At 46.6% G+C, this 16,791-nt stretch overlaps 1 protein-coding gene across 3 annotated transcripts in view; it reads right to left on the reverse strand.

Annotated features, from left to right (window-relative positions):
• Positions 1-16,791, reverse strand: part of LOC106566890 (plexin-A1) — a 274,998-nt gene that overhangs the window by 59,598 nt on the left and 198,609 nt on the right. For all 3 annotated transcript variants that reach the window (XM_014135443.2, XM_014135442.2, XM_045693144.1), the window contains exon 10: positions 9,437-9,637. In XM_014135443.2, coding sequence (XP_013990918.1) covers positions 9,437-9,637 — 201 coding nt within the window. The remainder of the gene's footprint in view (positions 1-9,436; positions 9,638-16,791) is intronic.

Here is a 16,791-nt window from a genome sequence, read left to right on the forward strand (position 1 = left end):
ATTTCATCAAGTGTCTTGTTGGTATAATTCAATTTCTTGCATTTCAGTGTATGTTTCTACTGTTTCAGAGTTTCACAGTATTCATATCGTAGCTCTGGGTTGTTTGCTACTTATGTTTTTCATTTGACATTTGTCTTTGGTGTTTTCTAATTGTTTAACATTCGTTATCAAACCATTTTTCAGAAACATTTTGTTTTTTGTTTCTGATGTTGCATTTCTTTGGTTTTCTCAAATTTGCTTTCGATGCTGCTTTTTGGAATATGCAATTGATGTTTTGAGTAGCTGAATTGACACCTTCTTTATTGTTTTGGCATTGTGAGTTATTGAAGAACTGTATAGAGTTCATCATTTCATTTGAGTTCAATGTTTCAATGAATCTCTCTGCACTGTTTTGACCCCATCTGTACGATTGGTTTATGTTGTAGAGTTTATTGGGCTGTTTTTTTGAATAAATATTCCCGGTTAATTTCTTCAGAAACACGTTGATCTGACTGTGATCTGACAATGGTGTCTGTGGTCTGACAGTGAATGCACTAATGGAGAAGGAGTCAATGTCAGTGATGGCATAATCGACTACACTTGTCCCAAGAGCTGAGCAGTAAGTAAAGCGACCTAAATAGTACCCTCTGATTCTACCATTAAGCATGTACAGGCCTAAGGCTCGACAGAGACTGTCACGCCCTGACCTGAGAGATCCTTTTTATGTCTCTATTTAGGTTTGGTCAGGGTGTGATTTGGGTGGGCATTCTATGTCTGTTCTTCTATGTTTGGGATTGCTTTGTTTCGGCCGGGTATGGCTCCCAATCAGGAACAGCTGTACATGGTTGTTGCTGATTGGGAGTCATACTTAGGCAGCCTGTTTTTCCTTTGGGTTTTGTGGGTGAATATTTTCCTGTTTAGTTTTGTTAACCTGACAGAACTGTTGCTGGTTGTTTTTTTGGTTTATTCTTGTATAGTGTTCATTCGGTCCATTAAAATCATTCACGATGAACACATCCTCCGCTGCAACTCGGTCTCATTTTGACGACGGCCGTTACAGAGACATACTAACTCCTTCCCATTTTTGTTCAGTATTTGGTCAGGGCTGTTTCTATTATTTATAATAGAGCTACTGTACAAGGAGGGGTGTCCAAATATGTGGTGGTTACCTCCCGCATCAGTGTAGTCAGGCTCAGAACCTGTTCTTGCATTGAAATCTCCACAAAGAAGCACTTTAGCCTCTGCCTGAAACTGAATGATTTCTGTATGGAAATTGTCGAAAAACTGATCATCATAATATGATGAATCTGAAGGAGGAGCATAAGCTGCACATATGTATACATCATTGTTACAGTAGATTGTACCTTTGATAAGTTTTAGCCAAATGTGATTAGTACCTTTTATCATTTCATTCATTGCTAAGTCCTGCTTATGCCAAATAATGATTCCACCTGAGTCCCGGCCCCGTTTAATATTTTTATGTTTGATTGATAGTATTAAACTTTCTCTATAGCCTGAGGGACACTGAGTATCTATGTCTCCACGACACCATGTTTCCAGTAGGATTATGATGTCCTGTCCCTTGATGTTTTTAATCAATTCTGGATTTGTTGTTTTATAACCAAAATGTGAAGAGTTTAGGCCCTGGATATTCCAAGAGCTGATAGTTAATGATCTCATTTATAATAAGTGATATTCACTGGTTTGAGTAAAATACATTGAAAAAAACAAATAATAATAATATATATATACATACACATATACACACACACACCATTAAATATTATTATTATTATAATACCAGTACCAATAAAATAAAGAATAGTTGTAAACAAATGAATAAGAATGGAATAAGATTACACAAAAATAAGTACAATGCAATCTGCAACCCTGTATGTGTGTGTGTGTGTGTGTGTGTGTGCATGAATTAAAGGGTCTGTCTAACCCAGTAGTCTGCATATTAGATGCAGTAGTTGCGCATATTAGATGCAGTAGTTGGCGCATATTAGATGCAGTAGTTGGCGCACCTCTCCTATGTCTGATTGTTCTAGGTGTCTTTTGCCAGAGGTTACCTCAGCATACGTAGGCTGATGATCTGAATGATACATGGTCTGGACTGCATCATGTGGTCCACTTCTATGAAGGACAGTGTTCTGCCCGACTCTAGAGTACTGGTCAGTGCTGTGTTGTGATGGGCCAGGTCTAGTAGAGCTGTGTTGTGATGGGCCTGGTCTAGTAGAGCTGTGTTGTGATGGACCAGGTCTAGTAGAGCTTTGTTGTGATGGGCCAGGTCTAGTAGAGCTGTGTTGTGATGGGCCAGGTCCAGTAGAGCTGTGTTGTGATGGGCCAGGTCCAGTAGAGCTGTGTTGTGATGGGCCTGGTCTAGTAGAGCTGTGTTGTGATGGGCCTGGTCTAGTAGAGCTGTGTTGTGATGGGCCTGGTCTAGTAGAGCTGTGTTGTGATGGGCCTGGTCTAGTAGAGCTGTGTTGTGATGGGTCTGGTCTAGTAGAGCTGTGTTGTGATGGGCCTGGTCTAGTAGAGCTGTGTTGTGATGGGCCTGGTCTAGTAGAGCTGTGTTGTGATGGGCCTGGTCTAGTAGAGCTGTGTTGTGATGGGCCTGGTCTAGTAGAGCTGTGTTGTGATGGGCCTGGTCTAGTAGAACTGTGTTGTGATGGGTCTGGTCTGGTAGAGCTGTGTTGTGATGGGACGGGTCTAGTCGTGCTGCCCTGAGGCGGGTCTGGTCTGGTAAATCTGTGCTGTGTTGGGCCTGGTCTAGTAGAGCTGTGCTGTAATAAGACGTGTCTGGCTCTTTTCTCCTGGGGATGGTGGAGGTACTGTTGTTTCAGAATGTGGGGTGGGGGACCTCTGTTGCTGGGGTGATGGGTGTGTGGGTAACTGCCAAGTGTTGCATCCTTTAGGTCCTTGGCAAAGGTTCTGATACTGTCCTGATCAAGATGTACATTATGGTATAAGTGTTGACATGTCAGAGTGGGGTGATGAACCGTTCTGACGTGGAGCAGTGAGGCGCAGTCCACAGTGATCTGTTGATTTATATTGTCCATCAACTGTCCTGGGAAGTCTTTTCTTGGTAGGAGGGTGGACACAACTATATTGGGTGTTGGGAACATAGCCTGTGCCCGTTCTGCCACTCTTCTCACTGCCCCAGGTACATTTTCACCTTTGGCATGAAGGTCGTTTGTGCCAGTGTGGATGATGATGTTGTCAGGGGTGTCAATCCTGGTCTGACTGAGTAGCTGCATTGCGCTGTCAGTTGTAGGACACCAGAACTTCTACACCTGGTGTCTAGGGAATCATCTTTCCTGGACTAAGAACTTCCCTTTTGAATCAATAAGGATAGCAGTTGTGGGTGATTGTCTTGGTGGAGCAGACTGGGAGGCTGGGATTCTGACCTGGGCTGGAGCAGACTGGGAGGCTGGTAGCTTAACCTGGGCTGGAGCAGACTGAGAGGCTGGTAGGTTGACCTGGGCTGGAGCAGACTGGGAGGCTGGTAGCTTGACCTGGGCTGGAGCAGACTGGGAGGCTGGTTGGCTGACCTGGGCTGGAGCAGACTGGGAGGCTGGTTGGCTGACCTGGGCTGGAGCAGACTGGGTGGCTGGTAGCTTAACTTGGGCTAGAGCAGACTGGGAGGCTGGTTGGCTGACCTGGGCTGGAGCAGACTGGGAGGCTGGTTGGCTGACCTGGGCTGGAGCAGACTGGGAGGCTGGTAGCTTAACCTGGGCTGGAGCAGACTGGGAGGCTGGTTGGCTGACCTGGGCTGGAGCAGACTGGGAGGCTGGTTGGCTGACCTGGGTTGGAGCAGACTGGGTGGCTGGTATTCTGACCTGGGTTGGAGCAGACTGGGTGGCTGGTATTCTGACCTGGGTTGGAGCAGACTGGGTGGCTGGTTGGCTGACCTGGGCTGGAGCAGACTGGGAGGCTGGTTGGCTGACCTGGGCTGGAGCAGACTGGGAGGCTGGTTGGCTGACCTGGGCTTGAGCAGACTGGGTGGCTGGTTGGCTGACCTGGGCTGGAGCAGACTGGGTGGCTGGTATTCTGACCTGGGTTGGAGCAGACTGGGTGGCTGGTTGGCTGACCTGGGCTGGAGCAGACTGGGTGGCTGGTTGGCTGACCTGGGCTGGAGCAGACTGGGAGGCTGGTTGGCTGACCTGGGCTGGAGCAGACTGGGAGGCTGGTTGGCTGACCTGGGCTGGAGCAGACTGGGAGGCTGGTATTCTGACCTGGGCTGGAGCAGACTGGGTGGCTGGTTGGCTGACCTGGGCTTGAGCAGACTGGGTGGCTGGTTGGCTGACCTGGGCTAGAGCAGACTGGGTGGCTGGTTGGTTGACCTGGGCTGGAGCAGACTGGGAGGCTGGTTGGCTGACCTGGGCTGGAGCAGACTGGGAGGCTGGTAGGTTGATCTGGGCTGGAGCACACTGTGCTGGAGCAGACTGGGAAGCAGGTAGGCTGACATGGGCTAGAGCAGACTCGGAGGCTGGTTGGCTGATATGGGCTGGAGCAGACTGGTAGGCTGGTGCTGTGTCATCAGACTGTGTGGTGGAGGCCATGCTGGTCTCAGGTTCTGCTTGTGTTGTACCAAGCTGGTGGACATGTTCTCTAGATGCAGAGGACATAATGACTCGCTGCTGGTTGAGGGTGTCAATGTACCTCTCTCTTTGTTCTAGCTCCTCTCTTGTTGTGCTCAGATGGTCTCTGAGGTCATCATTTGTCTGACTCAGTTTGTCCATTCTGCTTTCTAATTTAGCAGTAGATGCTCTGCTCTCCTCCCGGAACTGTTTCATCTCTACTTTTAGTTTTTGGACAGTGTCCTCCTCTTGAAACTTGTTCTCTCTGAGTTCTATGACCTCTGCTTCAACTAAAGAGAGGGTGTTGTGGAAACGTTGAATAGCAGGTGTTCTTGGTGTTGTAGGCATGTCCTTGGCTCTGTCTGCTGCAGGTGAGGTAGGTAGAGGGACACTGAGGGCTTCTTGCTGGGTCACAGAGACCGTTGGGGCCTGCTTTTCTCCATCTCCCCTCTTTTCTTTTTCCTCCGTTTCTGAGATGATTTCAGCTTCTACTTTTAGGGTAGCAAACCTATTCTCAAAAGCCTGGAGGCTTGAATCATTGCCTTGTATCAATACAGTTCCATTATTATATATGTTTACTGTTTGATACGTGTTGCTCTGGTCAGCTTCTTCAAAAATGCTGATCTGACATCCTTGGCTGATGCCTCTCTTTTTTGAGAAAGGGAAATGGTTGCAAATAACCCTTTTCCATATGTGCCCTCGTTTGGTATTAAATATTAAATGTGCTCTTGTTTTGCAACTGGTAAGATCTGCAAACAGGCATTCATGGTTCTGTCCCATCAACAAACCTTTGAAACTTTTCTTAGCTTTCTCTGTTTGGATGTCTGGTGGGTAAACAATTTCCATAGCAACGCTGGTGATGTTGGCTACAATGTTGCAATATGTATTATTGTCTCTAGAGGACTGTTTTACTTTGATGTCCTTTTTCTTCTGTCCTTATTTTGTCTTATTTTGTTTTTCTTTTCTACTGTTATTAGATATTAGATATTCTTTGTTGGCTAGCTAGCTTCTTCCAGGAGAGTCCCTAGCAACTGCTTAGCAACTGGTAAACAATTCAGCTAGCTAAGATAACTGTACAATTTCATGAAAAATAGTTACTTTTTCAAAAGCCTATCTTCTTTGTTTGTTGCTTGTTTTGTCTCCTATTCAGTCTTGCAGTTTTCTTTAGCTTTTTTCCGATGTACACTAAAAACCATGTAGATTTCAATATTTGTAGGAGCTCATTTTTTCAGCAGCTGCTGCTCAATTTGGAACTCTCTCTCTCTCCGTCCTAGCCAGAGTCTCTCTCTCTCTCTCTCTCTCTCTCAATTCAATTTGCTTTATTGGCATGACGTAACAATGTACATATTGCCAAAGCTTACTTTGGATATTTACAATATGAAAATAATAAGAATCAAAATTGTCAACGGGACAACAGTAACAACACTAATAACCAAGGGTCAAAATAACCATACATTGAACAATAACAATAAGCATACAGTAGAGGACATGTGCAGGTTGATTGGTCTGTCAGACAATGTCCCTCAACTTATGGCAGGCAGCAATGTAGTGCGCTGCCAACCCACAGCTCTCTGCGTCCTCTCTCTGTCTTAGCCAGAGTCTCTCAGTCTGTCTCTCTCTCTCTCTCTCTCTCTCTCTCTCTCTCTCTCTCTCTCTCTCTCTCCCCTCCCTCTCTCTCTCTCTCCATCTTAGCCAGAGTCTCTCAGACTGCCGCTCTCTCTCTCCATCTTAGCCAGAGTCTCTCAGTCTGTCTGTCTCTCTCTCTCTCTCTCTCTCTCTCTCTCTCTCTCTCTCGCTCTCTCTCTCTCTCCATCTTAGCCAGAGACTCTCCGACTGCCTCACTCTCTCTCTCTCTCTCTCCCTCTCTCTCTCTCTCTCTCTCCATCTTAGCCAGAGACTCTCCGACTGCCTCACTCTCTCTCTCTCTCTCTCTCTCTCTCTCTCTCTCTCTCTCCGTCTTAGCCAGAGACTCTCCGACTGCCTCTCTCTCTCTCTCTCTCTCTCTCTCTCTCTCTCTCTCTCTCTCTCTCCGTCTTAGCCAGAGACTCTCCGACTGCCTCACTCTCTCTCTCTCTCTCTCTCCGTCTTAGCCAGAGACTCTCCGACTGCCTCTCTCTCTCTCTCTCTCTCTCTCTCTCTCTCTCTCTCCCGTCTTAGCCAGAGACTCTCCGACTGCCTCTCTCTCTCTCTCTCTCTCTCTCTCTCTCTCTGTCTTAGCCAGAGACTCTCCGACTGCCTCTCTCTCTCTCTCTCTCTCTCTCTCTCTCCATCTTAGCCAGAGTCTCTCAGTCTGTCTGTCTCTCTCTCTCTCTCTCTCTCTCTCTCTCTCTCTCCGTCTTAGCCAGAGACTCTCCGACTGCCTCTCTCTCTCTCTCTCTCTCTCTCTCTCTCTCTCTCCATCTTAGCCAGAGTCTCTCAGTCTGTCTCTCTCTCTCTCTCTCTCTCTCTCTCTCTCTCTGTCTCCATCTCTCTTTCCCTTAACGCATGTTCATGTTTTATTAACTCCCTCTGTTCGTGTTTTAGAGAGGAAGAGGTCAATACATCTGAAGCACACGCCAACAACTAACTACTACTGATCTAATGGTGAGAGGATGCATCTGGGGCTCTTACAGGAGGGCTGGGCTCCATCAGAGGTCAAGGCTGGTGCAGTGAACTGGTACAGGCTCTAACTGGACTTCTGTCTGTAATGTTAATTCTACCTTTATAGTTCTGGTAAGTGACTTGGCCAGCGAGAGGGAAGGAGGCCATCATTGAGGGTTGAATGAGTCTGGGCCCTGGCGGGTACAGTGAATGCATGCTACAGGACTTTGTGTCTCTGATGACACGTCTGACAAGCTAGAAAAAGTCCCAGTCTTCAGTTTGACCCCCCCGTGCCACCGTGCCATGGTAAATGTGCTCTTAACTTTCCTCTCTTGAATCCCACGGTAACACTGGCGCGTTTTGGACTTCTAACCCCTTTTAAACGTTGTGTGTTTGAGACTGCTGGGATGTTCTTCTGTATCCACTGATGTCAACCATTAGTCTGTGTGATAAACGGGGGCTTTGCTGAAAACGGTTATTTTCACAAAAACGGCTGTAAAGTCCAAACGGTTTGAGCTACAAATTATTATGGCCCATCTATGAAAAGCTGAGACTCTTTGCTCTATGATGCTCACAAGCTACACGAGTCGTTAGAAGGTAAGGAGTTCTTCTACATAGAAGATCACAGGAAATCCCAGGACATAGTGCCTATAATACTGTAATAAGCTCACATAGTTGCTGTCACACACTGTCACAACGCCACACTGGTTGGATGTTCATTTCACTGAGAAAAACCTTTCTACATGTATTTTGTATCAGGTCTTTGCTTGGCTGACCTTATTTGTTTATTCACATTTGTCAAGAAAACTCATGAATGCAACTGCTTATGTCACATGGTTTTGTGTTCTACTTGCACTGGCCTTCCTGAAAGGAAAATGGTACAACACTTCAATGTGAGGCTAAATATTAAGGCAGAGCAAGCAGATTAATGAAGGTAGTGAATTTCAGCTTTTTCACTGTGCGAGCCCTGGGACCATGTCATAATAAGCTCTGCAGAGACATGCTGCACTCATGCTAAAATCACAGCACGTTAAGTAACTCATAAATGGTCCCATTTAACTGCCGTGATTGCACTACGGAAATTAACACGGCTGAAATTGCCGTTCCCTATTCAAATTGACAGCTTGTCTGGCTTGCTGAACAGTGGCGGCGACATGTTCCAGTGTGTCTCCCTCCCTCCACCAGCAGGCAGCACCCTGACTGACTGACCACCCAGAGACGGGATCCAGAGAGGGGGAGGCAGACTGGGAGACAGTTGGACTAGCCTCGCCCTACAAGCTGAAAGGGAGCACAAATACACTTCTAAAAGACATTTGCAGCGCGATGCATACTAACCATAACACCTTGTCATGCTGTTTGTTACCATTAGACAGCTACAACGTTTTCTTGGCCCCTTGCTGTGTAGCCAGTTGTTTGGCAGCCCTAGCTCAACGTTCACACCAATATCGTTCTGTCTGCTGCTAAAATCGAATGGAGAAATGGCATGCCATTGGCTGAGCGGGCAGAAGCTGTTGATTTGAAATGGCTGCAACGGCAAACAGTCGATAAAGGCCTGTTTAGTGAGACAGCTCTCCTCGTGCTCTTGGCTGCGTAATTAGCTTCCCTTCAGAAGAGCCTAGAGTTTCCTGAGTGAGAGAGGAGAGAGAGTTCTATAATGGCCATCGATAAAGAAGCGCAGACGAGTGTCATACCACTGTCAAACGCACAGGCCCACTCTACCCGTTAATGACTGCAGATGGCAGTCCGTTAAAGTGATTACACAGCCTGCTGTTTCATTGAGCCTGAATGGTTACAGCACTGTCCTCCCAGGCTGAGCTAGCTGGACAAACCTACAGATCAGCTGAATGAAGGAGAGACAGAGAGAGGGGAGAGAGAGAGAGAGAGAGAGAGAGAGAGAGAGAGAGAGAGAGAGAGAGAGAGAGAGAGAGGAGCAAGGCAGATAATGGCTAAGGACGGCTGCTGCTGCTATTATTACAACTAAATGGCGTACTAAGAGATTTGAAAAGAACAGGGCAGAGAGGTGGGGGGAAAACCAAAGTAGATAAAAGCAAGAAGACAGAACAACTCTGGCCAGCAGAGAAAAAACTATTCCATGCTTACAAATTAGAAAGTGAACACACCAAGAGAGAAACACACACAGAAACAAACACAACCTTTATCATGCATTGCGTATGACTACGCTGTATGACTAGGCTGTATGACTAGGATGGTGGTTGGGTTGGGTTGGGGGTGGTAGTACGGTACAGAGTGGGGCAGAGGACAGCAGAATAAGACAGGACAGGTATGGTACTCACCGAGGTCCTCTGACACTGGATGCTGGTGCTGTTGAAGCGCAGGGCGGTGACGCTGTAGGTGGCTCCCTGAATGTGGAAGATACACTCGTAGTTCCTCTGTCCAGACTGGGGCTGAGGCAGGTTCTTAGCCAGCAGGGTGATGGGCTTCATCACCCCCACTGGGATGTAGATCTGGGTGGATGGCAGGATCTGGGGACACTCCTGGGAACAGGGCGAGAGACCGTGTTTAGCCCTGTATTCTGTAAGCAGGTAAAAGTAAGGAAATGGTGGACTGGAGATTTACTGGACGGGGGAAGTAAGTATAGCATGCTGGTATAATGTCGATAAAGCATTAGTGATTTTGAAAGTGGTCTTGATGCACAGTGTGTGAGATTTTAAGCACAGAGTGATACAAAATGTACAGACACATCCAACTGTGACGAAGACAAGAGGAATGCAGTATTTATAATTGTATAAAGCCATGTAATGGGCCTAATTGCTCTGAGAAACTGGCATATTTTTGGAGGGGGGGTGGCAAAGTGATTAGCGACCACATAGTTTGTTGCCATGCCAACGGATTAGCGAGACAAAACAAAATTAAGCCATTCAAGTGTTAATGCCATTGAAAGGTTTTGGCAGGGCTGTGTTAGTGGGTACGGACGCCAACAGCGTCTGGGCCAAAAAGCCAGTCCAGTCCAGTCCAGACGATCAGTGGGAAGAGCAGCAAGTGCTGTCTTGTCTCCTCTCTTGGCCCTGACCCCTCTCTGCCCAACACGAGGGCGCTGGAGAGGACAGGAGCAAAGCAGCAGGCAGCTAAAGAAATACATCAACTAACGGAAGATGAGCCACCACAGACACATTTGTCATGTGTCCCACTCGCTGGCTAAAGTTGGCTGAGGAAAAATGTGTTTGTTGATTTTAGACGTCACCCTCTCCCACACAAGATTTAGCGACAGGCTGTACAGAAAAGATACTACTTTTCCCAATAGTTACATAGCAAATACATTAACAGTACCATGCTAATGTGAGTGAATGAAATGTGTTGTTTCTCTTTCTATTCAACTGAGTCAACGCCAATATGCTGGACAAACAAGCCAAGTCCAGACAGCAGACAGCCTTGGTCAGCAGGAAGAGACAAAGGGCCAAGCCTAAATACAAAAAAAGATGTCATGAATCTGTACCTTAAGCCAAAACTATTCCAATATCAACATTTGTAGATGCTTGAGGAAATTCAAACATAATATAATTGCTATTTTAATTCTCAGTTGTAGTGAATGACTCCAGGTCTGGCAGACCAGTGTCTAGCATACTCTATACTGAGGACTGTGAATATCATTCCTGTGTCTGCGAGTGAAGCTTCTTATCATGAGTTGGGCTGTGTAAACAGACTCCTTCTCAGAAGCCAACACAGGTCTCCGTGACACCAGGCAGCCAGGCGCTTCCATTGGACAGCTTCCACTGCTGTCCTGCCATTAAACTGTGTTCCACCACAGCTCTCCTCCTCTCCTCTCCTCTTTTCTCCTCTCTTCTACCTTCTTCTCTCCCCTACTCACCTCTCCTCTCGTCCTCCTTTCCTCTGCTCCTCTCCTGTCCTCACCACCAACTCCTCTCCTCTGCTGAATAAATATGTGATTATGCAATTTCCCTGTGAATCTGGACAGACCTGTCTTTGTCCTCAATTACTACGTATGAGACAATAGCTAAGCTACTCTTGGAAGATTAGTCCAAATGGGGACTAAAAGAGATCCAAACAAAATCAAATAAAATCAAAATCAAAGCTAGAAGAAATGCATAGGAGTCGCCTGAAGACAATAGGGAGCTATTAGCCAATAGCTGAAGACTATTGAGGATAAGGAACTCTGAGGTCCATATTACCTTAAATAAACAGTGTTGGGTACGGTAATATTCTGGGATGGCAATACTCCCAAAATATTCATGGTAACTTTGGTCTCTTTAATCATTATTAGCTCAACATCGTCTCCCTGGTCTGCAGGCTCATTTGTAAATCAGTTTGTGCTTTGCTAAACCAGCGTTAAATTAAGTGCAGGTAATGACTTGAAATTGCAATTTGAATCAGAAAGACAGCGGGCCAAAAAAATCATTGGACGTAATGGAATTGGGTGATACCTATTCTCCTCCCAATAGGCACAAACCCAAATAGCGAAACAAGAATAATGGGGCTTGTGAATGAATCCCCAATTCTAAAGCGGCATGGAGAGAGGATGATCAATTCCAGGGGGGCTGCGCTCAGTCTGAACGAGACGTTGTGCTGGTGGCCAGGCAGCCATTTGCTTTAGTATTCAGTGCACACAGGTGGGGAACAGACAAGCGTAAACAACACGCTTAATGAACTGCCTCCAGCCTCTGATAGGGACTGTGTATGTGTGTTTGTGTGTACATGTATGTGTGTGTGTGTGTGTGTGTGTGTGTGTGTGTGTGTGTGTGTGTGTGTGTGTGTGTGTGTGTGTGTGTGTGTGTGTGTGTGTGTGTGTGTGTGTGTGTGTGTGTGTGTGTGCATGTGTGTGTGTGTGTGTGTGTGTGTGCATGTGTGCACACATTCATGTGTTTGTCAGTCTGTCTCTAGGACAAAGAAGTCAAACAGTCTTCCCACCCAACCAGTGGTGGAACGCTGCTATCGCCCACTATGTGGGTCAGACAGACCACAGCCTCCTTCTATGGTATGTAAAACATGTGTCTCTGGTCAGACAGTGCAGAGACAAAGACAGACAGATTGCTAAGTCCTCAGTCTGGACCACACTCTGGCCCCACCTGTGCCAACACACGGCCCGCCCGCCTGCCTGCCTGCAGCAGAAAGCCTAGGGGTCTGGTGCATTGGCGTGGATTGGAGGGTCGTAGACACAAAGCGTGCTGGATCAGCACTGCGGGCCAAGCCAGAACCACATGCTGCAGCTCAGCACCCAGCCCAGCCAAATCCATCAACCATCAGCCAGAGCCAGGAGACAAAGACCCGCCACGTTCAGAAGGGAACTGATGATGAACACAACTTGAGGGAAGAGAGAGAAAATAAGGTGAGGAACCAAAACGTGGTGAAGAAAAAAATCTAAACTATTTAATTACCAGTCCTGACAGGTGTCAAAACAGAGTTAAAAGTGCGTATCAGATGCACTCTTGCGGAATATAATGGAACAATGGTTTACCAAGGGGATTCCTCTGAAGGGATTTCTCTCTTTTCTTTTTCACTCCTTTATTTCCTTAGAAATGACAGAGTGAGAGAAGGAGAAAGAGCGAGAGAGAGAGAGAGAGAAGGAGAAAGAGAGAGAGAGAGAAAGAGAGAGAGAGAAAGAGAGATAGAGAGAGTGAGAGAGAAAGCGAGAGAGAGAGAGAGAGAGAGAGAGAGAGAGAGAGAGAGAGAGAGGGCGTGTGTGAGCTGGGGCTCCTGGTTAGCTTAGCTGCTCTCAATGCTCTCTCCCCCTCTAGCCCCTCTTCCCCCTCTCTCCCCTGGTGCTGGGAGTCAGGCAGAGGTGAGATACAGCCCTGGAAGTCACACAGACATTTATTAAGGTGGGAATGAGAGTCAGGAGGAGAGTCAGGAGTTCACCAAAGGGGACAGTGTTTGGCTGATTATTTGTGTTACCATCCACCCCTTGGGGGAAAGACGAGGCTGGATCTCTGGGAGAGAGAGAGGCAGATTACAGCTGTCTCTGCTCCAAAACCCCAATCTAACCCTGGGGTTGGGAGCCGGAGCGCTGCAGAGAAACCTGTCTTGAGGGCAAACAGGAAGAAGGCATAAGGAGTCGGCCAGCAGCAGATAAAGATGGGTTTATGGCTCCAGACTCATCTCGACTTCCCCCATATCCTCTTGTTAGCGCTAGCTTGGCCCTGGCAGCTCTGTATGGCTTGCTCGTCTCCATGGTGTTTGTTTTGCTGAAACGCAGCCTCCAGCCATGCCCCCTCTGGCAACAGATTTCTGTTAGCATCCAACCATCCCCTCCCAGCAAGTCGTGCAACACTGCCGAGGTGGCAGTCTGAGAACGTTAAGCAGGGCTCACATAACAAACAGCAGAACGAGAGACAGAGAGAGAGAGAGAGAGAGAGAGAGAGAGAGAGAGACTGCAACAATGGGGATGAACTCTGATTCTTCTAAAAACACTAGCAGAGGGAGAGGGTAGGGTTTGTAGGCCATGGAGAGTGAGGAATGAGGGTCTTCCTAGTTTCTCATGCAGATGATTTCTCATTGATCTCCCATTGGCCCTGCATGACCCTACAGTAATGAGGTGATGTCATCATGGGATGCTGAGGTGTTCTCTGTGGGGTGCGGGCTGCTGGCTGTGACCTATTGGGCCTCCTCCTCCTCCAGGCGCCCTGATCAATCCCAATCCACCATGAAGAATGGGGTGTCACTGCTGGCGACAAGGGGGTTTGATAGATGAGTAGCTTTGTGATTGACAGAAGGGTGTGCGGTGGGGCAAGGCGAGGTGGGGCGAATAGAGAGTTGCCGAGCGCCCGTATGGATTACCGATACAGCCCAGTGAACTGGCCCCCTAGCAAGGAGCAGGGCCCACATCGACCAGCGCAACGCACACCAACCCAACACACAGAGGGGAATGAGAGAGAAAGAGGAAGAGGTAAAAGGGCTCTGATGACTACATCTCCCGAGGGAGACAAGGACGGACAGACGCTGAATAATATGATCTCACTTTGCTGGGTTTGCTGGGTTTCATGCGAGCCAATACACGTCCCCATAGATCTCTCCTAAGAATACTGTGCAGACAGGTCAAGAGGGCCAGCGAGCAACATATCATATCCATCAAGACTGCTCAGTGATTTCAGGCCTGTCGGGCCGCTCCCTGCCGAATCCAATAATTCCCCGCTGGCCTCTTCATTTGGACAGAGCTGAACTGTTTAGAGTCAAACACAATGGAGCTCTGGGCTTTGTTTTATCAGAGATGGTCCTGTCTGTTTCTGTGCCACTGTATCTGGGCTGTATGCAGAGACAGGAATAAATGTGATAAGTAACACCAGGGCTGTGTTCTACTGTAGGTACACCACATCAACACACAGAGTGCTATTCATACTTCATGCTAGGAAACACTGAGCTCAGACAATTGATATTGGGTTGTGTTTAGGACCATAAGATAACATTGCAACAAACAAACATAATGAACCTATTTACAGGTATACGTCTGTACAGAACTATATTATTTAACTATGTCATTATATTACTGTAACAAAAGTAGTAAAGAGTAACAGTCATTGGGTTGTATGAACTAAGTCCTCAAGGTCTAGTCCTGTGGTGAGACAGTGTTAGAACTGTGCTAGATCATCATGAGGCTATCAGAAGAGCTCAGCGGTTAAATGAAAGCTACTTTGAACCATGAAAAGGCTTTTGGAGTGTCCGCCCACTCCTGGGCCCTCCTGTGATGGAGCACGGAGAGTAGGGAGAGCCCAGTGAGCTTTCTTTATTTCATTTTTATTTAACCTTTATTTAACTGGGCAAGTCAGTTAAGAACAAATTCTTATTTTACAATGACGGCCTACCCCGGCCAAACCCTAACCCGGACGACGCTGGGGAGATGAAATACGCCCGTTCAAAAACTCCTGGGAGAAATCTGCTACGGAATCACAGATACTGACCACTTGGCTAATAATACTTTAGTGCAGTTTATAGCATTAATAATATTGTACAAACTGTAAAAGAACTAACTTTGCACCAAACATGAAACATGATCACTGATCTCGTATTATGCTGATGCTGCAAGGGGAGTTCTACAGTCAGTACTTTCTCTGAAGGGGAAAACTAGGACAGCAGCATTAGATGAGTAGGAATTATTAAAGAGAAAATACAGGAAGTGGAGCTGGCCCTGATGGTGTCATTGGACCAAACCCCACATGAAGAAGCTGTCACCAGGATCTCAACTCTTCTATGTAAAATTCATCTCCAGCCTCCATTAGGAGGACAGACATTGTGGCATCTGGAAATGAAGATTGAATACACTTTGAATAATTAAAGTAGGTGCAGATCAGTGGCAGGCTTGGATCCCTGAGCGCGAGGCAGCGCCGGGGAGAACCAGATATAGAACCATTATAATCCACATGATAATTCACATTTCCAGTTGTTGCAGGATTATTTTCCTGCTGTGGCAAACTGGCTCAAATTAAGATCCTACATCTGTACCACACGTATGTTGAAATAACTGAAATATCACAAACAAAATGTATGTTATAAGCAGTTTGAAGAGGTCATGTAATTTTTCCTCCCTGGCCCTCATTCACCTCCAGTAATTCACCTCCAGTAATTCACCGTTAGTAATTCACCACCAGTCAGCCTGCCCAGCTGATGATGGCCCATCAAAACTATACCTAAACTATATGGAAACTAATTGAACACATACGTATAATAATAGAGTTAGCCTGAAGACAAGATTAAATTCACAATAGTCTGATGAGTTACAGTATTATCAATTGAAGCAGGGGAACGGAGTGCCAAAAAGTCACTTTTTCGAATCCTCCTACAGAGTCACATGCACATGATTTCTGTTTAGTATCAGAAAGAGCAGTTTCTAAAACAGGTGAGGTGAACTCTATTTCAAAATATCACTTTTCCCAAGAACTGGTGTTCCACGCACGTGAGCACACCGAAGCATGTGGCTCAGACTACTAGGCAAAGACTGGTAACAAAATAAGACTTCAAATGTGCTATTCTGTCTTTTGAAATAAATGTTCTTATTTCCATACTATTTCTTAAACAAAATTATAAGAGATATCTTTGTGATCGATTTAACACTTGAATTGTGCGCTTTTTAGTGGTTTTCGTTTTTACATATAGCCTGCAGTAACACAAACTAATGAAAATGCTTTGATGTTGTATTATATTTCAGATTGTTAAACACAACCAAAGGAGTCTTTTTCCAATAGCATACGACATGTATTTATTAGACTGTTAGAACTTTGACCTCCAAAAGACGCGTTATTGGCTTCAAGTTGGGTCCCTCCAGGCCCAGCACTTGTAGTGTTAATAGTACAGCCACAGACGTCTGTCCCATTCCGTAAGGCTGGCTGCAGTAGTGGTGGAGTTGGCTGGGCTGTTCTCAGTAGTGACACTGGGGATGGAGAAAGCCAAACTTGAGTAGGGCTGAGAGTTGGAGCTTGTGCTCTTTGGCAGGTCTCATCCTCCCTTGCTTGTTTACAGTCTATTTACTGTAGCGCTACTGCAGCTTACCATGACGCTGTTGGACACACGTCCAACAGTGTGTGTGTGTGTGTGTGTGTGTGTGTGTGTGTGTGTGTGTGTGTGTGTGTGTGTGTGTGTGTGTGTGTGTGTGTGTGTGTGTGTGTGTGCATGCCTGTGTGTACTCACAGTAAAAATGCTTTCACAACACCAGAGAGACGGGAGAGGGCGGAGGAAAAAACCCACC

This window comes from Salmo salar, chromosome ssa13 (assembly GCF_905237065.1).
Source record: "Salmo salar chromosome ssa13, Ssal_v3.1, whole genome shotgun sequence".
NCBI classification, from domain to species: domain Eukaryota; kingdom Metazoa; phylum Chordata; class Actinopteri; order Salmoniformes; family Salmonidae; genus Salmo; species Salmo salar.